This window comes from Crinia signifera, chromosome 8, assembly GCF_055691185.1.
Source record: "Crinia signifera chromosome 8, ASM5569118v1, whole genome shotgun sequence".
Lineage (NCBI taxonomy): Eukaryota > Metazoa > Chordata > Amphibia > Anura > Myobatrachidae > Crinia > Crinia signifera.
This window is the reverse complement of record NC_139224.1, coordinates 71,765,771-71,788,074: the sequence shown is the minus strand read 5'-3', so window position 1 is coordinate 71,788,074 and position 22,304 is coordinate 71,765,771. Positions and strand designations below refer to the sequence as shown.

At 42.9% G+C, this 22,304-nt stretch overlaps 1 protein-coding gene across 1 annotated transcript in view; it reads right to left on the bottom strand.

Annotated features, from left to right (window-relative positions):
• LOC146026207 (L-selectin-like) overlaps positions 1-22,304 on the bottom strand; it is a 237,071-nt gene that overhangs the window by 9,565 nt on the left and 205,202 nt on the right. The window contains exon 10 of the mRNA XM_083156666.1: positions 3,844-3,972. Within this exon, the coding sequence (XP_083012792.1) occupies positions 3,844-3,972 (129 nt within the window). The remainder of the gene's footprint in view (positions 1-3,843; positions 3,973-22,304) is intronic.

Below are 22,304 nucleotides of genomic sequence, written 5' to 3'. Positions count from 1 at the left end.
TCTTAGCGGTTTGCAGGTAGTGTAAATTTAGACGCTAAAGCGTCTAAATTTTAGCGTCTACATTTGGGACACCCCCTTTGATAGCGGTGTGCCGGGGTGTCTAGTTTATAAGCCCCGTTCGTTAGCGGTGTGCCGAGGTGTCCACTGTGGAACTACAAGTACTATAATGACCTGTCAGCGCTGGGCAGCGCGCGCTGCTGCTGCCAGCGCTATGCTGATAACGTACATTACATCTAGAGCGGCACGCGCACAGTAAACACAGAGTCTGACAAGCTGCCAAGTTTCGATTAATGTAATGCCAGCACTAGGCATGGAATGGGTTAAACATCCCAGACTGTGTGTGTGACCCTTGGGAAGCATGTGACTCGGGGATCCAATAAGGTGCTTTGGAATGGCGGAGTTAGCTGAACATTAGGGCAGGAAAGGGAGGAGTCTTCCTCTCTTTCCTGCTGAAATTTTGGTGAGTGGACATTTCCATATCATTAAGCACCTTTTCCCTGCTAGCCATGTCCCGGTCTCCGGCTTCCCGGTCCCCGCGCCCACGGCGCTCTGCCAGGCTGCCTGCCCGATTTGCAGCAGAGGATGATCAGCTGCCCACCCCTGCACATGCGGCGCGATCGCCTGCCGCGTCGGCGTCTGCACCTCCCGCGTCAGGTCAGCGTGTAAGGAGGGCCGTGTCTGCTAGCCCCAGCCCCTGGGCTGCAGGCGTGCTCTCCTACGGGTCGGCCGGTGGGCGGCGTGGCGCTGCGTCGCGGCACGCGTCATCGGAGGTGGTGGGCCTGATGCTGCCCCTGCATCCCTGGCCCCGACCCCTGCTAGGAGTCGGTGAGGGGGTCCCGATCGTGGAGAGGGGACTAGGTCGCAGAGGAGCTTGTCTCCTCTGCCTGAGAGGGGCCTCATTCAAAGCCCCCAGCCTGCTGCTGGCGCTCGGAGGGCAGCGCTTGTGCGCACGCCAGCTGCTAGGGGCACTGTAGATTCTGGGGCACTATGGGTCCGGCTTAGGTGGTCCAAGACTGATCAGGCTGCTAGGGGTAAATGGGTAGCATTAGCACCTGTGTGTCCGGTCGGGGTTTGCCCGGTGGCTCTTTCCTCGCAGTATGAGTTGGTGCGGCCGCCCCGCGAGGGCTCTTGCAGTATGACGAGTCTCCGGTGACTCTTTATCAGTTTCGTTGGATGTTGCATCACTGTTTGGCGGGGATGGGTCTCCCCCCTCGGGAGTTCGGTACCCATTCCTTTCGCATTGAGGCGGCCACATCTGCTGCTGCGGCCGGATGATCGATTGGGGACATTAAGGCTTTAGGGAGGTGGCGCTCTGCTAGTTATAAGAAATATATTAGGCCTCACCTCCTGCCCTGAGCACGCTGTGCTGTCTTGTTTGTTTTGTTTGGATGATGGATGATCCTTTGTTATCCCTACCCTTGTCCTTCCTACTCGGGGATTAGCTACGCTTTGCTGTTGGGCCAACGTCCGGAGTTTTCTCGCTTTTTGCCTGACCTGACGGACTGAATTTACCTTTTAATTTGGCTAAAGTCTTAATTAAGAGTCCCTCAGCAGGTCCAGTCGTTTTTTCTCCGGCCGAGTAACCCTTTCATTCCGCATCCCCTTCCATGTCCTGATACCCCAATTGTTTGTGACTCTCCCCTTTTGTGTCCTGGTATGGCTTCAATTGTGATTGAAGCATGTCTCTGGCACCAATACGTGACGCAATCAGAAACTCTATTTTTTTTTCTTTTTGGCAGATCCTCTAGTGCAATACCATGTCCCTTCATATCAATCCAACCTTACTAATGGCTTCTCTTTTCTTCTCCCTTTTATAGGTGTGGGATACGATAGGTTAAAGGTGTGGGTAGATGGGCTGCTAGGTTTGTTGCCTCTGGGGAAGGGTCTGAATTTCCTTGCTCTCTATCCATTAGGTGGTTTGGTGTTAAGGGAATGGCTTGGGGCGCCTTGAAGTCATTCCTTATGGTGAATGTTCGCAGGTTCGGCGTGCCCGAAGTCCCGGTGCTTCATCTAGGTGGCAACGACCTTGGGAAAATGTCCCAGTTGAGATTGCAGGCCCGGATCTTGAGTGATTTGGAGGCCATTTGTGCAGCCTGGCCACTCTGCCGGTTAGTGTGGTCATTTATTGTTCCCCGTATCTGTTGGAGAGGGGCTAGAGATGCTAAGGCGGTTGACGAGGCCAGACAGAAGCTTAATTCGGCAGTTGCAAGGTGGGTTTTAGCGGCCGGCGGTGCTGTTATACCTCATGCATGGATTAAGTTTAAGTGCCGTCACCTGTTTAGGCCTGATGGGGTTCATCTAGTACCTGAGGGGCTGTTTATGTTTCTGGAGAATCTGCTTCTGGTTGTTGCTAGGGTTTTTTAGTCTGGTGGCGGGGCTGTACCCTGGGATCAGGGTTCATGCCTTGGCGGGAAAGCACGGCAAGTTAATAGTATTTAGCCTTCATTACCTGTTTATGCAACGTATATAGATTGTTTTCGGTGTGCTCGCCTATTCATTGACTTAGGCCTTTCGCTCGATCACCCGCTAGGGGGCAGCGGGACCACCAGGCTGAGTGGTAGTCAATGTAGTAGGTCGAGTGGATACCGCTTGGTAGGGTAGGGTTTGATTACGTATGCTATGTTTGGGGGTGGAGCTTAGTTTAGTAGCCGTTCTTTCTTGGCCACCATTTATTTAAATTAGTTTAATCAAATCAAAACTAGCTTAAATATTTCAAATAATAAATCAGCTAACAATTTCTGCCAAACCTATGTCTCCGAGTCTTTATTTCAGGTTTAATGTTAAGATAAGCTAAGTTAAAGGTTTAACATTGTAGAGGTACACACACATAAGGTGATAGGATGTTTATATTAATGTAATGCCAGCACTAGGCATGGAATGGGTTAAACATCCCAGGCTGTGTGTGTGACCCTTGGGAAGCATGTGACTCGGGGATCCAATAAGGTGCTTTGGATTGGCAGAGTTAGCTGAACATTAGGGCAGGAAAGGGAGGAGTCTTCCTCTCTTTCCTGCTGAAATTTTCCCTCCCTCCCTTCCCTGTGATCATTGGTTAAAAAGGTGGGGGTGGGGGGGGGGTTCTGGGGTGTTTTAATCGCGTTGGCTGATAGGCGGGAAAGAACGGCAGGTTAATAGTTTTTAGCCTTCATTACCTGTTTATGCAATGTATATAGATTGTTTTCGGTGTGCTCGCCTATTCATTGACTTAGGCCTTTCGCTTGATCACCCGCTCGGGGGCAGCGAGACCAGCTGGCTGAGTGGTAGTCAATGTAGTAGGTCGAGTGGATACCGCTTGGTAGGGTAGTTTGATTACGTATATGCTGTGTTTGGGGGTGGAGCTTAGTTTAGTAGCCGTTCTTTCTTGGCCACCATTTATTTAAATTTGTTTAATCAAATCAAAACTAGCTTAAATATTTCAAATAATAAATCAGCTAACAATTTCTGCCAAACCTATGTCTCCGAGTCTTTATTTCAGGTTTAATGTTAAGATAAGCTAAGTTAAAGGTTTAACATGCTAGAGCATGGGTCCTCAAACTGCGGCCCTCCAGATGTTGTGAAACTACAAATCCCAGCATGCATTGCCACAGTTTTAACACCCCCTTATAGCAAAACTGTGGCAAGGCATGCTGGGATTTGTAGTTTCACAACATCTGGAGGGCCCATGTGCTAGAGGTACACACACATGTGGTGATAGGATGTTTAATGAGAGACTGTGCGCGCGGTGGCGCCGTGAAACTACACAAGTACCAAATTCTTCTTAAAATCCATGCACAGAATTTCACAGTTAATGTCCTGAGACATTGCATTTTTCATATAATTTGGATAACAGTTTTGTACATTAATTACCTTTTTTACGTCGTCTGATAATCAACCACAAAGCTAATCCTAGGGTTAGGGCACTTGCAGCAGTAGCCAACCCAACAATAAATACTGCTTTTTTATGGTCCAATTGATTATGCAGGAAGCTCACTTGTGCTAAAAGAATAAACAAATTTTCAATGGACAGAAATCAATAGTCAATGATAAAACATACAATATGTTGTTGAAACACTTATACACTTGTGGGTACTTATGTAGTATCTGGGCTGCCGATTTTTTGATTGTATGCCTTACCTTAAGGCATACAATCAGATGCGATGCGATGCGATTCGATGCGATTTTGCATAGGATTCAATGTTAAGAAGGTCCTGTTCATTTCCCCACTATCCAAGTGGGCATGATGTGAGTGAGTTGATTTTATATAGCGTAGCGAGCGCAGCGAGCCACTGAGCCCGAAGCGTGGCGAGCGGACGCATATTTCTTAAAAAGTATTCTGTGTCCCCTCGCGGGGCTCGCTACGCTTCGGGCTCGGTGGCTCTCTACGCTCGCCACAGGTTTATATCCAACTCCATGCCCACTTGGATAGTGGGGAAAGGAAAAGGACCCCTTTTTCCCATTGAATTCTATGTTAAAATGGACTCAGACCATTTTAACATTGAATCCTATGGAAAAATCTTGACCATCGCATACGATTTGGTCGCATGCGATGCGATGCGATCCGATTTCTAAATCGGACGCCCAGATACTACATAAGTACTCACTTTTGAAATGAAGCAAACAAAAATAAATAGTTTCAATTCATAGTCAGTATAGATTTTTCATAATAGGACATTGCAATACCGTTAGTGGTAAATTTAATACAGCTTCTAAAATAAAAAAGAAGGGATGTTGCCCATAGCATCAGAATCTGTCTATCACTTATCTATTGCATTCTAGAAATAATATACAAAATCTGATTAGTTGCTTTTGACAACATTATCTCTTTTAATTTTCAGACGATTTAGTAAATTTACACCTAATACTAAAGCCCCGTACACACGGGGGAGATATATTGCTCAGCCATATATAGCTGAGCAATATATGGCTGAGCAATATATTGCTCAGTTTCTCCTTTTCATCAGCGACCAGAGATGGTCGCTGATGAAAAAGAAACTGCCGGGGGGAGCCCGGCAGTGGTAATCAGCTGGTCGCAGGAGCATGTTCCTGCGAGCAGCGATCACTACAGGGGTAAAAACGGGAGCGCGCACCCATCGATATATCGCCGGTGCACACTCCCATCGTGGGCAATATGGTCGCTTAGCGATATTACACAAAATCGCACCGTGTGTACGCACCTTAAAAGATTATCTTTCCAATCTAACTGGTTGGAATGAAAATCTGGTAATTTGAGCAAACGACAATTGATTGTTTGCTTCCAAACAAAAAAACAGACAAAAATGGTCAGACAAATTGGTTAAATCCTTTTGAATTAATCAATTTTAGCAAATGTCCATTTTCCAGCTTTTGATGTAATTTGTTCTCAGACATAGGGGATAACCGCACAGCACATACAAGGATACAGGGCCAACGGCAGTGAGTGCTCCACTCTCCTCCACCTCTCATCTTCAGCAGCAATGGCAATGGAGCTGATGTGCAGTACTTGAAGCATAATGTGAGGGTCATTACTGGAGACACTGTGTAAGAGACTCAACTGAGGTCATAGAAGCTGAGCCCACCACATACAGGGCAGCAATTGGTGGCGGTATGTGGCCCTGTGGGTGGTGCGGTCAGAAGTTGTGCCCATAGTGCAAATATGCTATGGGCAAGGCAACACTGGCACATAACAAGTTCCGGCCCTTAGTAGCAGTGCCACTTGTACACATAATGCATACAGTAGCAGCGCTGCTTACATATATAGGCCCTGATTCTGGTTGACTCGGTAAGCTGCAAAGCCCGCTTATCGAAGCTCACCCTGATGGATTTTTAATGACCTTATGGGGGAACTTTACTAAGATGGGAGTTCTATTTAAGATGGGATGTTGCTATAGGAAAAAAATAAGATTCTATTATCTTCTAGAAGGTGCTAAATAAATAGGAAGTAGATTGTGATTGGTTGCCCATAGAAACATACTATGTGAAATAGAACTCCCATCTTGGTAAATCTCCTGACCAGCAGGTCTTTGCATCTCTGCAGACTTGTGTCCCCCGGAAACAGTGACACGACATAGGCTTTACACAGAGGATCGAGCATGGAGGCCAAAATGTAGTGGTCTGATTTTAACAGATTGATTAACAGACCAACCTTGAATCCTGGCAAAGCAAATAAAGGCCTTCATACACAAGTCCTATGTACATAGCAGAATCACTCCTTTTTAGCGCCTCAATCGCTTTCTCCAGCTGCTTCTTCAAAAGCCTGATGAGGGGATTGACCAGACTCTGGCTGGCAGTGTCTCAACTGACTTCACGTGTGGTAAGTTCAAAGGGTTGGAGAACCTTGCACAACACTGAAATCATTCTCCACTTTGCTTGACTCAAGTGCATCCCAACTTCCTTGACTAGGTCATAAGTGACTGTGTAGGCTAGAATGCCCTTTTGCTGCTCCTCCATCCTCTGCAGCATATAGAGGTTAGAGTTCCACCGCATCACAACTTTTTGTTTAAGGTCACGGCAGCTTCAGAAGGGTTTGCTGGAGCTCCAGTCTTTGGCAGGCAGTCACAGAATGGTGAAAGTGGCGTGCAGTTTTGCTGGCCACCGCAAGCATCTTGCACGCCCCTGCCACTTTTCAGGAAATTCTGCAACAACAAATTTGTGTGGGCAAAACATGGGCCCAGATGTAATCACCGCACAATATTGATGGCATTGTCAGATACCACAAATCCCCTGGAGAGTCCAAATTGGGTCAGCCATTGTGTGATGATTTCCCTTAGTTTCTCTAAGAGGTTCTCAGCATTGTGCCACTTAGTGAAAGTGATGATACACAGCGTAGCCTGCTTGGAATGAGCAGCATAGAGGAGAGGACGAGTAAACTGAGCGGCATTTGCAAAGGCGTCATGACAGGGTTGCATCATGACTGATCTGCCACCTCCGCCTTTCAAGTTCCCGCCATCTTAGCACAAACAGAGGCGAGCGCAGATAAGAGAGACACATCGGGATGAGACGGGTGAAATTTAAGCCGGAAGCGGCACCTCTTACCTCCCTGTCAGCTGGCTGTGGCTTCTGCAGCCTGCACTGCAGAGTGCAGAGAACTCAGAGTGACATTGGCTGCGAATCGACTCTGCGAGTAGCACACAAGGTAAATTTACAGTTTTATACTCAGCCAGGAATGATTGCCAAATTTGCCATTAGTTAACCTTTTTAGTTAAACCACAGTACCAGACTGCTTCTTTTTGTACTAGAGATCTTTTACACAGTTAGGCAGACCTTGGCCCTGCTGAAGGGACTTGTAGTTCTGCAGTGGAAAAAACATGTTAAATTCTATAGAGTGACACAGTGACGGTGGTCCCCTAAAATGTGTGCCACCAATGTGTAATGGGCATAACAAATTGTGTAGCTTTATATGTAATGGGCATATGGTGTGTGTCATAAATAATGTCAAATGGGCATAACCGATATTGTGTAATGGGCATTACGGTGTATGAGGAGAGCCTCTAGTGACACTGCACTAAATGAGTGCCACATCAGCATGCCACAATATCATGAATTGAGGTCACAAGCAGGTGGGCCTGTGTGCTCAAAATGCCAGGGCCAATTTTTGGTCCCATTCCGGCCTTGGCGCAGTCTACAGTGCGAATTTGCAGCCGTGTAATCACGTCTGAAAAATCCTCTAGGTACAGTAAATCCAAAAACATGGCTTTCTATTAGGGATGTGCACTGGCTACTTTTCGCATTTTGGGTTTTGGGTTCTGATTACCTTCAGGTTTTGGGTTTTAATGGGTTTTGCCAAAACACCCCCTAAACGTTTTGGGTTTTGGGGTCTGATTTCTTTTTAAAAAAACATAAAAACTGCTAAAATCGCAGAATTTTGTTCCTTCACTATTATTAACCTCAATATCATTCATTTCTACTAATTTCCACTCTATTCTGAACACCTCACAATATTGTTTTTAGGGCAAAACTTTGCACCGAGGTACAGTAGCTGGATAACTATGCTAAGCCACACAAGTGTGCAGCACAAGCATGTGGCTCATCTAGGAGTGGCACTGCAGCGGCAGACAGGATGGCAATTTGAAAACCCAATAAGACCCCTATCTGGCTTGATCGTGTTTACGATGTGCAGCCGAGGAGCAGTGGGTGTTTCATGCAGACCTGAGTTGGTCTGTGAGTGTGCTGTGCTGTGTATCTGTTTTTATCAGTTTTATATCTAATAAGACCAGTATGTGGCTTGATCATGTTGTTTACCACCAGCCACGGAGCAGTGGGCGATTTGGCAGCATTCTGCAGGCAGTGGCAGAAACGCTCCTGTCACTGACTTGTTCTGCAAATGTTATTATATGCTATTATATGCTATTAGAGAAGCCGGATGTGACGGATTTATACTAACGTAACGTCACATCCGCTGTAAACACTGCATATCCAGAGTGATTTACGCACGAAACGGGTAAATAAAATGTTTATTATATATATAAGAGTGACTACCGCTTATTAACCAACAGCACCTTTTTCCTAAAAAGGGTTTATAAAATCACTTTCACCACGATCTGAGCCCCTATTAATTTCAATTCCTGAATCTAACCCGGAAGTTATTACTACATGACCCTGTGCTCTTTCGTCTTTTTAATAAAAATTAGATCTCCATTTATGAATAACCATATATATATGTATTGGATATATTACTAATCATATTACCACTGTCTCCGAGTAAGTCTCAAATTATTTTTTGTATTTGTTATTGACATGATTGATCAATTATGCAAATGATCCATAGAGTGGCCCAAGTATAAAAATGGACCCTGTAGGCAAGGAGATACACCTTGACAAAGCAGTGAGTGCACTGCGAAACGCGTTGGTGCTTGCCCATTGGACCCAATCCATTTGCCCCAAAGGAGATACTTACACCCACTTAAGGACCAATCCTGCCTGCTGATTCATCTGATCACGATTGCTACAACCCCTGAAGTCTCTTGCCGTCATACATGGAAACCTGTCACTCGCAGCAGTGAGGACTCCCGAGCTGGCTAATTCCATCTGTGCCATCGGTTGAGTCCGTTTTTCAACAACCACAGGATACCATTCACAGGCTAATACGGACTCCATTTCCATCCTCCCCAACATCAAGATCAGAGCAGGACTTATCATTTCTCATGAACTGGTGAATATCTCTATTAGGTCCAATTACAACATCTTTTTATAAATTTTGTGTTTTAAATTGTTTTTTATCATGTTTTCTTAATTAAATTTACCATATGTAATTCATACCTAAGCGCTGCTTCCCTCCTTTTTTTCCATTTGTTCTGCAAATGTGTAACTGTTTTTATCAGTTTAATATCTAATAAGACCCCTATCTGGCTTGATTGTGTTATTATTAATACATTTAATCTGATTGCTAAACTCTAGGATTATTACCAGTCGTCTCTCAAAACATTGCCTAATGGGTGGAGGGGAGGGGGGTAATTAATTAGGTGGCAGATGAAAAAAGAGTTCCCCCACCTCTCTAGGACCACTTTTACCTCTGGGTTGGAGCTGTATACCAGTTCAAAAAGGGTGGCTTCCTTCCTAATCGTACGTGTTCAGTTTAATACCTAATAAGACCCGTATCTGGCTTGATCGTGCTTACGATGTGCAGCCGAGGAGCAGTGGACATTTCATGCAGCACTGACTTGTTCTGCAAGTGTGTAACTGTTTTTATCAGTCTAATATTTAATAAGACCACTATCTGGCTTGATTGTGTTATTATTAATAAATTGAAACTGATTAACTCTAGGTTTATTACCAATTGTCTCTCAAAACATTTCCTAATGGGTGGAGGGGAGGGGCTAATTAATTAGGTGGCAGATGGAAAAGAGTTCCCCCACCTCTCTAGGACCACTTTTAAACCTGGGTTGAGGCTGTATACCAGTTCAAATTATGGGTGGCTTCCTTCCTAATCGTACATCTTCAGTTAAATACCCAATAAGTCCCCTATCTGGCTTGATCGTGTTTACGATGTGCAGCCGAGTAGCAGTAGGTGTTTCATGCAGAGCTGAGTTGGTCTGTGAGTGTGCTGTGCTGTGTATCTGTTTTTATCAGTTTAATATCCAATAAGACCACTATCTGGCTTGATCATGTTTACCACCAGCCGAAGAGCAGTGGGCGATTTGGCAGCATTCTGCAGGCAGTGGCAGAAACGCTCCTGTCACTTAGGCCATCTTCTGACAGCATCTTGTTGTGTGATGCAGGGTGAGTGCTGCAGTGGCAGACTCCCAGAATAATGCAGGGTGAGAGCTGCAGTGGCAGACTCCCAGAATAATGCAGGGTGAGAGCTGCAGTGGCAGACTCCCAGATTAATGCAGAGTGAGATCTGCAGGGTGAGAGCTGCAGTGGCAGACTCCCAGATTATTGCAGGGTGAGAGCTGCAGTGGCAGACTCCCATTCTGGGAGTGCACATGCACACTTTGCACATAGGACATACACACTTTAACAAACCAAACATTTCAGCGACAGGGCCTACAAAAATGTGGCTGAAATGACTGGTTTGTTTGGGACCCACACAAAAAAAAATTCATAATATCTCCCTGTATAAACTGGCTCTACAGCAACAAGATGTCCTCGTCACTCATCATCCTCCTCCTCCTCTGATTCCTCGCCCCTTCAGTGTGTACTTCCTCATCCTTACAGATTATCAATTCGTCCCCATTGGACTCCACAATCACAGGTCCCGTAATAATCTCTGGAGGCAATTCCTGGTCTTCATTGAATAATTGATCATTCATTTTTTATAAACATCATCTTCTCCACATTTTGTGGAAGCAACCTCCTTCGCCACTCACTGACCAGGTTCCCCGCTGCACTAAAACCTCTTTCGGAGTACACACTGGAGGGGGGACAACTCAGGTAAAATAGAGCCGGTTTGTACATGGGCTTCCAAACTGCCTTTTTTCCTGCCAGTATGGGTAAGGACTGTCTGACATGTCTAATTGAATGCTGTCACCAAAGTAATCCTCCACCATTTTTTCAATGGTGACAGCATCCAATGCACCGACAGTAGACATGTAAGCATTTGTTGCCAGGTCCTTTAGTCCGGACCAGATGTCCAAACCCCCTCCTGCCTGCCCTGTGTCCCCGCCAGTGGATTGTGTGGGAAATCGCAGCTGTTTCCTCGCAGGCACAGGTGTGGGAGAAAATGAAGGAGGAGCTGGGGCCGTGTCACGGTCCCCTTCAGATGACAATCTCCTGACCAACAGGTCTTTGCCCCTTTGTAGACTTGTGTCCGCCGGAATCAGAGAAACAATATAAGCTTTAAACCGAGGATCGAGCATGGTGGGCAGAATGTATTCCTCTGACTTTAACAGATTGACCACCCTCGTATCAAAGTGTATGGATGGCTTCATCCACAAGAGCGACATGCTTTGTGGAATCGCTACGCTTTAGCTCCTCCTTCACTTTCTCTAGCTGCTTCTGCAACAGCCTGATCATTGGAATCACCTGACTAATGCTGGCAGTGTCGGAACTGACTTCACGTGTGGTTAGTTCAAATGGCTGGAGAACCTTGCACAACACGTAAATCAGCCTCCACTGCGCTTGAGTCAGGTGCAGCCCCGCTCCTCTGCCTATGTCGTAGGTGGCCATGTAGGCTTGAATGGCCTTTTGCTGCTCCTCCATCCTCTGCAGCATATAGTGTCGTAAATGGCACATTGGCAAGTTTACGTTTCTCCTTACGTTTTACTGAACTTTGGCTTTTTGGATTTTACAAGCCCTCTACTTTGACACTGGGCATCGGCATTGGCAGACGACGTCGATGGCATTTCATCCTCTATGTCATGACTAGTGGCAGCAGCTTCAGAACTATGAGGAAGTGGATCTTCAGCTTTCCCTATTTTTTTTATCCTCCATATTTTGGATCTCCATTATTTTTGTGGAGTTATGTCCCAGGACAGCACCACTGGAGTAAAATTAAATACCTCAGTAGGTATGCACCAGCAGGCAGGTATTATAGATACGGCACTACTAGGCACCAGCAGACAGGTAGTGAATATAGAGAATGAGATACAGCACCAGACGGTAGATCCGGCAGTACTAGGCACCAGACCGGTAGATACGGCAGTACTAGGCACCAGACGGTAGATATGGCAGTACTAGGCACCAGATAGGTAGATACGGCAGTACTAGGCACCAGCAGACAGGTAGTATATATAGAGAATGAGATACGGCAGTACTAGGCACCAGACAGGTAGATACGGCAGTACTAGACACCAGACGGTAGATACGACAGTACTAGGCACCAGACAGGTAGATATGGCAGTACTAGGCACCAGACAGGTAGATACGGCAGTACTAGGCACCAGACAGGTAGATATGGCAGTACTAGGCACCAAATAGGTAGATATGGCAGTACTAGGCACCAGACAGGTAGATACAGCAGTACTAGACACCAGACAGGTAGATACGGCAGTAGTAGTCACCAGACAGGTAGATACAGCAGTACTAGGCACCAGACAGGTAGATACAGCAGTACTAGGCACCAGACAGGTAGATACGGCAGTAGTAGTCACCAGACAGGTAAATACGGCAGTACTAGGCACCAGACAGGTATATACAGCAGTACTAGGCACCAGCAGAATGATATTATATTGCAGTAGGTACTGGTTGGCAGGGCACCAACAGCCTGGAATTTATTACAGCACTTCAGGTATTATTATTTAAATATAATAGCCTAGGAAGGCAGTAGCACTGGCAGTGGCACCAGTGGACTGAGTACAAAAAATATACTCAGTAGGTACATAGGTAGGTAGAGCGGTAGTGTTACTGGCAGCCTCTATGCAGTGCAGGCACTAGCAGCACCAGTGGACTATAGATATAATATATGTACAGCACCAGAGGTAAGCCCTAGCACAGAGGAGACAGTAGTACACACAGTAGAATATTGAATAATAAGTTATATAACTTCAGTTTTTAACACAGCTGTCCTTGCTAGGGTGATTGCACCCTAAGCAGAGAGGACAGAGTACACAGCAGCAGCACTGAGGGAGACAGGCCCCAGCAGACAGCCCCAGCGACAAGCCCCAGACTGGAGTGAAGATGGCGGGCGTGGGAGCCACTATCTAAAGCATTGTGAGAATCAGGCACCGGGCGATGACATTTTGCCCGCGCGCCCGTATCCGTGTCAGGCGGAAAGCTCAGAGCATTGCTCAGATCCGGACTCCGCACATCTCTACTTTCTATATGTAAGAAATTGGCCAGTACAATAATAGTGTATTGCATTATAGATATCAAGTAAAACGTGTTCCACTGTTCATGACTTTTTGCAAATTACCAAATTCTTTTGTTAAAAAAAGGAAATGGTACTTTACAGCTACTAACATAATATTTTTGTTCCCATCAAAGAAATCTCTAAGGGGTTTTTAAATTACTTTCTCTAGAAGTCACAAAATGTAATTAGAAATTTTTAAGAAAACAGTAAGAGAATACTATAGACCTAGATTTGTATTATAGGAAGTCAACTATTTGATTTTCTTTTGCTCACAATTGAATAATAAACATCAGGAAACAGGATACAGATGAATACATGATGTTACTTTTATTCTTATCTGCATATTTCTGTATAAATAGGCAGAAGATCAGAAATGTACTATATGCCATCTCAAACAAGGCACATGGGAGATTTAAGAAACTATAGTAATAAACTTTCTGCATTTTACTAAATATTCTCTTGGAATTATCAAAAAAGACTTCTGAATTAGGAAAAGCTCTTCCAGATCCCCACAAACTTTGGAAACACATCAAAATCCATGAGCTTGTGACCTGGTGTGAGATGTACTAAGCCTTGAAAAGTGATAAAATGGAGAGTGATAAACCATCACCCAATAAGCTCCTACCTGTAATTTTTCAAACACAGGCAGTGGCATGGCAGTTGAGAGGTGATTGGCTGGTGGTTTATCACTCCATATGATCACTTTTCAAGCTTTGTACATCTGGCCCATGATATATGTAGGGCAGCTTAGGCTAAGCAAATGTGGTAGCATGTCTGGCTTTGAAAGAAGGAGATTAATGTTCAATTGTATGGGATGTAATTTGTATTACCAAACCAATGAAAAAGACTGCAGAGCTACTGTATATATTATCTGCCGATTCTGCTCATATCTACTATAGCTACTGTTGTTATGCTAGATGATATTATTGTGGGTGTGCTCACCATAAATTGGGCACAAGCACAGATAGTTGCATCACTTGAGATGTGTGCTACTCTGCATTAGCAGCTTACTGCATGTGTCTGATGTCCCCATGCATGTTTACATTTGTGGTTATTTGCTAGGGGTGTGCACCGGCCACTTACTGTATTATAGTGTATATACTATATATAGTATATAGTGTTTTGTGAAACGTGTTTTGGGTCTGTATCTCTGGGATTGTTTAGGATCTGGATCTGTTCCAAAACACTACCCTTCAGTTTCTGTATGTTTAATGCAATATTAAAATCAGCTCCCCTGTCATTAATGATTAATGTCATAAAAAAATACAGAGAAAATACTTATGACACATATTATGTGTCATAAGTATATGTTTTGTATTATTATAATCATTTTACCTTTTTTTTTTAATTAATTTAGGAGGCATCAAGTGCGGTGCCTCCCACTGTCTACAGTACAGTAACAGAAACAGGGGGCGGGCAGGGGGCAGGGCTGAGCACTGGGCTGTAACAGCCCATTAAACAAAGGTGTATAGGCGGCACCTATAGCAGTGCCTCGTTGACAGGTACATGCATTCTGCCTATATGAAAGAACACCCCTGTCACTGAGGAAGAGGGGCGTGCTTTCATATAGGCAAAAAGCACATCCCTGACTGTCACCGTGGCTCTTCTATAGGTGCCGCGTATAGTACAGTGCCAAATTTAAAACCGGACAAGCCGTACCGCACGGGGCGCCGCTGCGCGGCTCGTCTGCTGATTTGTATTGCCGCCATCGTCGGAGCTGTGTCCCGCTGTCTCCTGGCTACTGGGTACCTGCGTGCTGCTCTTTCCTGCCCGGGGTGTCCCTTCTGCCTTCTGCCCGGCGTACTGTTTCCGGGTGCCTGTCCTTGGACCCTCCGGTCACTGCTGCCAGTGTAATAAAATGGAATACAATCAATGGCGCTGAAAAGGTCAGCACTAACCTGCCCAGGGGTTACCTTACCTGGGATATCAATTTACAGTAAATACAAAAAAAGCAGGAAAAGCGCCCACAATTAGGAGATGATGCTTACGTTTAAACTTCAATATTAAAGTCCAAAACCAGTTCTTTGTTTCTTTCTCAATGGGATATAATGGGGAGAAAAACACAATGGGCCTTATTCTAGTTCGGTCGGTGCAATGTACGTACGATCCGTTTCACCGTACGCGAATGGTGAGCGTAAGTCCGCCCACAAAACATCTGCATACGGACGGTCACAAACACCGACAATGGGGAGTGGCATACACTTGAGCTTACGCCACCGTATACGGACGGGTCCCCTCATAGACACCGTTAACTGGCGTACAACAGAGCGTACGCCACCGTATACGGACGGGTCTCGTCCGTTTTCACACCGACATCTTCCGTATATCTGAGCGTACACCACAGTGCATGGACGGGTCTCGCCTTTTTTAAATCGAAAACTCAGCGTGTGTCACCGATCGTGAGAGTGAGCGTACGTCCGTGCACGGTGGCATACCCTTCACATATATGGCACTGGAAATCTTGCCTTTCTACTATGATTAAGACAATTAATTAATTATTCTAACTGTTATTCAAGAATTGTTTTCTATTACCTCAATTGTGTACCTTAATAAACACCCTAATAAAACAACATTTTAACCCTCATTACATGTATATTTATTATGTTCTAATGTTGCATTTTAATCACTATCTATGTGTCCCCACATTGGTTTTACTTTTAAATAAAGTTAAGTTGGTGTTACAGTGAAAAAGTTGACACATGTCGACTTCTGTGAATTGAGTGTCCTGCTTTTTAAAGTTTACAAAAACACTTACTGAATGGGTGTAGATGGTTATAAAATAACTACCTTCACATATGTAAGCAGGTCTTAGAATAAATCTTACCTAAAATTAAAACAACCTTTACATGCAGAGAAATGTAGAAATATATGGTTCCAATGTGTTTGAGGGCTGTGTGTGGCTTGCAGGTAGTGAAATCATGGTTTTCACTTAATAGGCTGCAGCATTGCTTGTTACAATCAGGTGTAGTAATCAGCGTTAATTAGCAGACCCAGGCATCCTCTCTCATGCGGTATCTCTAGGGGTGGTCTGGAGCTATCTTTGGCGTCTGCCTGTTTTTGGCCCAAAATGCACAGTGCGTTCGCTGATCAAGCGGTTGTAGCACCGTACATTTTTGGTGCACACCCCCGTGTAAGCCCATGTTTACGCCCAGTTTTCCTCTTTATTCCGGCCGCTCCCCTAAAAACGCCCCCATGCCGCCCACAATGACCGTACTCTTGCGGACAGGTTTTTTCGCACGGAGAGACCCATCTGTGATTGGTGTGAAGTCGCCACACCTGCGCATTGTGAAAGCTACGCATGCGCAATTGAAAAAAAAAAAACGATCCGCCCGTATACGGTCCTACCATATCGAGCAGAATAAGGCCCAATGTGTAGTCCTGTTTCCAAATAAGTGACAAGGAAGTTGCGCTGGGAACCACTCAATTGATTCACCGACAATAGGTTTCAATCTAAATACTGGCAATAATGATAAAATTAATATTAATAAAGTTATTAAAAATTTACACTTGATCTTTGATAAAGCCGCCGACAGACAAAGGCAGGGAAACGCGTCAGTTCTGCAAAACCCTTTATCCATTTAACGCCGGCCAGCACACGGGAGATGACTTGAACCCAGGCAGACGCTGCCTACAAAATAAGGTACTCTGGGAAGGAGCTACAGTTGCCATCTCAGCAATCTCCCCAGGGAATGGATACAATGTTTTTAAAAAACGCTCCCTATGACTGAAATACAGTGGAGCATCATTTAAATTCCATCCAGGAAACTAAGTCCTGTGACTAAAGACGCACTTTTAACCCCATTTTTTTTTACAAATTATTCCAAATTTGTCTTTTCCCCATACATTATTATTTAGATTTTTTTCTATTTTCTTTTTATTGTGTATCGGCCGGTACTTGCATGTTCATACATTCATTAAATATTATAAGAAATCTTTACGTCTTTTTATACATTTGACTAATATAAATAGTTTTATTAATTACTCTCCATTCGACTGTCTTTCAATTTTTAATAACTTTATTAATATTAATTTTATCATTATTGGCAGTATTTAGATTGAAACCTATTGTGGGTGAATCAATTGAGTGGTTCCCAGCGCAACTTCCTTGTCACTTGTTTGTCTTGCTTTTAGGGATTGGTAATCCCTTTGTAGTTAGCTGCTGGAACCCTGTTATATTAGGGTTACATTAGCGCTCAGTCTTTTTTTTGTTGTCTGTTTCCAAATAAAACTGATATTCTTGGGTATTTCCTTTTTTTTCCAGTGCTAGTGTATCATTACGGGTTCACCACATGTCATCTGATTCGTGCACAAGCTGTCGTACATCTATGCTTACATATAGCAGGTGCTTTAAAAACACATCAAGGTATCTTTACGACAAGTGTTCTTACTTGTATGCTTACATTCATCTATGTGGGGATCATCACATCAAGGTATCTTTGATCAAGGATACACTTCCAGTTGATTTTCCACGCAATTTTATTGATAAAAAGTAGATTCATATACACATTAAAAAAAAAATTCCAAATGATAAAATTACACCTGTATACCAGTTGTTATGGATTGCTTATGGCCCAAGCTTTGGGAGTCATAAAAAGATGTTATATACCCGGGAATGCTCACCAGTAGCAAAGGTCTAATGCAAAGAACATACAGTACACTGGATATACCTCAAAAACAGCAGCACCGCACCGACCTAGAGGAATATAGTCAAATAGAGATAGATATCGAATACCGCGTGAAGAATAAAGAAAAAAAACATAATACAGAGGAAACAGAAAAAATATATACTGGATAGAACACAAAAAGAAGGAACAGAAGATATAAGTTCACCGACACAAAGAGAATTGTTGTGACTGTAAAAGTCCCACTCCGACACCGGTCAAACATCGTTTACAAAGAACACCATGAAAAACCCGTAGACAAATTCATTCAAAACAAGAATCCAACTATAAAATTCCATATAAGAGATTCCGTAACCTGAAAGAATGGAGACAAAACCAAGACCACCATGAGAAGATATCTCAACGTCAGGATAGACGAGAAGTGAGAAAAAATAGATATGGAAACAGTGGAAAAACCCATGAGACAGATATAAGAACCCATGGGACAGATAGAAGGACCTATAGGACATATAGATACAGGAAATAACAATACTCAAGAGCAGAGAATAATCATCGACATCATAATCATGACTTCTTTATAGTTCAGGATGAATGGCATGTAGGACGGCAGAATCCAAGAACTCAATATCAACATAAAAACCAGAGGAGTTTTTTAGATCAAAGTCACAAACGGAGGAATTTCGTGTAACCTTCTCTTACAAGAAAAAGAGAAGAGGGAAAAGAGGAGGGAAACACTTCAAGAAAAAAGAAGAGAGGAATATCAGAAACTTAGAAGAACATAACGATGGTCCTGGTATAGAAATACAATCGAATGAGGAAACCAAAAAAGACAATAGAATATTCAATTTAAGTAAACATCCCCTCACTTCCAGTGAAACTTCTGTACTAAATTTAGGTCTGAAATATGCACTGGATAATAAGATAGATAAATTTGGAACATATATCGACATCCAAAAATTTACACAGAAGCTATCACTCGCAACTATCATTTCGCAAAGGAAGATAAAGATGAAGGAAAACAAGAAGACCAAAACCAGTTTCGACCGAAGTCAACCTTCAACCCGACTTTTGCGAGAAGATGTTTGGTAGAGACCTTCCAGAAGTTAGTGTGTGAAGACCTGGAAAACATTGTCCCGAAATGGCCCAAAAAGTCAAACCTAAAAAAAGAGGAAAGGGATGCCATCAAAACACTTCAGGAAAATAAAGAAGTGATAATAAAGCCCACGGACAAGGGCGGGAGCATTGTAATCATAAATAAAAACGACTACGAAAAAGAGGCCCTACGACAATTGAATGATAGAAATACACACAGTCTCCTGAGAAGCAATCCAACAACAAAAATAGAGAAAAATCTTCAAAAGATGCTAATGAAATATCAAGAGAACAACTCAATCACCGAAAAAGAAGCAAAATTCATACTCAATACCAACCCATCACTGCCAGTCTTTTATATACTCCCTAAAATACACAAAAACAATAAAGAACCCCCCGGACGTCCTATTGTAGCGGGCACAAACTCTGTTACAGCCAACCTCTTGGAGTTCGTGGACCATGCCCTTCAACCAGAGGTAGTCAAGATTGAGTCCTATCTAAAAGACACCATAGATACCATCAATTGTATTACACAGATCAAATGGGAAAAAGATGACCTTTTTGTAACAGCAGATGTTACATCTTTGTATTCTATTATTAATCACCAAACAGGAATTACAGCAGTTGAATATCATTTAATGAAAGCAGGCATGGAACAAAATAAAATCAATTTCTTGAAAGAAGCCATCGAGTTCATTCTCAACAATATTTTTTCTGGTTTAAAGAACGGTACTATCAACAAACAACTAGTACCACTATGGGAACCAAATTCGCACCAGCCTATGCAAACATGTTCATGGGCTGATGGGAAGATCATAACATCTGGACGAACAACATATACCGGGAAAAAATTTACGTTTGGAGAAGGTACATTGACGATATTATTATCGTGTGGAGAGGTGACCGGTCGATTTTGGAAGAATTCTGTAGCATTTTAAATCAAAATAATCACAATATTAAACTTACATTTAACATTAGCAATACCGAAATACAATTTTTGGATCTTTGTATATATGTAAAAGAGGTAGAGCTACATACAAAAAATTACACAAAACCTACAGATAACATTAATTATATCCCGATGACAAGTAACCATCACTCCACATTGATAAGAGACATCCCTTTAGGGCAACTTCAGAGTATACAACTAAACGGTTCTGAAGTCACAGTATTCCAAGAACAAGCAAATTAAATTAAAAATTGTTTTATAGAAAAGGGATACCAAGGAGGAAAGATCGAAGAAAAAATAGAAGAACTCAAAACCCAAGACAGATCATCAATGTTAAAGTATAAAAATAACAAGAAAAAAGCTAAACCCAAACTAGCTTTTATTACCAAATATAACAACGAACACAAGGAAGTAGAAAAAGTGTTCAATAAACATGACTAGAGATCCGCTATTAAAAACCCACATTGGAGATAAACCTACATTTATTTATAGGAGGGCGGATAATTTGAAATCCAAAATTGTGAAAAGTGCAATCCCAGAACAGAGGGAAGGAATGATAAAAACTAAAGGATTTCATAGATGCGGTTTGTGTCCTATGTGTAGGACACATAAGGATACCCCCACGAAAGTTACAGAATTTACAGCCACAGCAAATGGAGCCTTATTTAAAATTCAGGAATTCATAACCTGTAACAGCAAAAACTGCTTCTATTTAATTGAATGTTCATGTGGCCTCCAATATGTAGGCAAAACGAGTAGAACGTTGAGAGAGAGGTGGGCCGAACATGCTCGGAATATCAAAAAAGGCATGACGGGACATCTACTCTCAGAACACTTTAAGAATAAACCCACTTGCTCGACCCAAGAAATATCAAAAGTGATTGGCATCAAAAAGTAGTGGGGATTTGGTGTGAAAAAGGATGTGATACTGTATTAGCCCAAAATGAATAAAATATATTTATAAGATAAAAACCCTAACACCTAATGGTCTACACGGCGATTTTGAGGTGAAATTGTTCCTTTAAATAAAAACCAAAAATGAAACAACTAGTACTTGCATATTAGGATGCCTAAATAAGTCAGCCAGTCCTCCCTATATTTTTATTATTTTCTAGATATGTTTTTTTATGCAAATAAAATGTATCTCTATGAGTTAAGTTTATGCAAATAAAATGGATCTCTATGAGTTAAAAATGGCCTAGTTTTTTATTTAACATGCAAAACTCCTATCAGTTAGACTTAAAATGGCCGTGCGGGTCATTGGATACTAAAATTGATGCCCATTGTATCTATATGGCCGTGTGGGTCACAACATAGAAACGGGCTTTAATACAATCAGGAAAAAGATGGCAGTGCGTGCCATCACACTAGACTTCCTGTTATGTGATTACAGGAAGTAGAATAATTAGCGTGGCTAATCAGAATGAATTGAAAATAAGATGGCCGTGCATTCCACGGCGCGCTCCAAGGGACTTCCGGGTATACGAATACCGGAAGTCGGAGGTTTTAACGCTAACATCCGGATAAGATCATGGGCACCAGCAGTACAAGTCACCCCAAGCATTATACATATTATATAAGGTACAAATCTAACGTGTGGCAGGCGAGATACAGGTTACAGGGCAGTGCGCCCATATATGGACTTCCGGTCCAGGCTTCCGGCCATTTATTGTAAGATAATGTTGATTTTAGGATATTTGAATATCTGATTGATGTGGTAAACTTCAGAGGTAATATTTTTATCCATGTTTTGTTAATATGATGTTTTAAAAAATAGTTGTGTGGTTTCCACACCCACTGATGACAAGGAGGGAGAGGAGGGGGTTCAGGGTATTTAAACCAAGCATGGACCCATATGCAGCACCACCTAGATAAAGACCTTAGGGTCGAAACGCGTGGGTTGGTGCTGCTGTTTTTGAGGTATATCCAGTGTATGTTCTTTGCATTAGACCTTTGCTACTGGTGAGCATTCCCGGGTATATAACATCTTTTTATGACTCCCAAAGCTTGGGCCATAAGCAATCCATAACAACTGGTATACATATGTAATTTTATCATTTGGAATTTTTTTTTTATGTGTATATGAATCTACTTTTTATCAATAAAATTGCGTGGAAAATCAACTGGAAGTGTATCCTTGACCAAAGATACCTTGATGTGAGGATCCCCACATAGATGAATGTAAGCATACAAGTAAGAACACTTGTCATAACGATACCTTGATGTGTTTTTAAAGCACCTGCTATATGTAAGCATACATGTACGACAGCTTGTGCACGAATCAGATGACACATGGTGAACCCGTAATGATACACTAGAACTGGAAAAAAAAAGGAAATAATTTGTGGCCCATAAACCCAAGAATATCAGTTTTATTTGGAAACAGGACTACACATTGTGTTTTTCTCCCCATTGTGTTTTTTTTTACATATATCCCATTGAGAAAGAAACAAAGAACTGG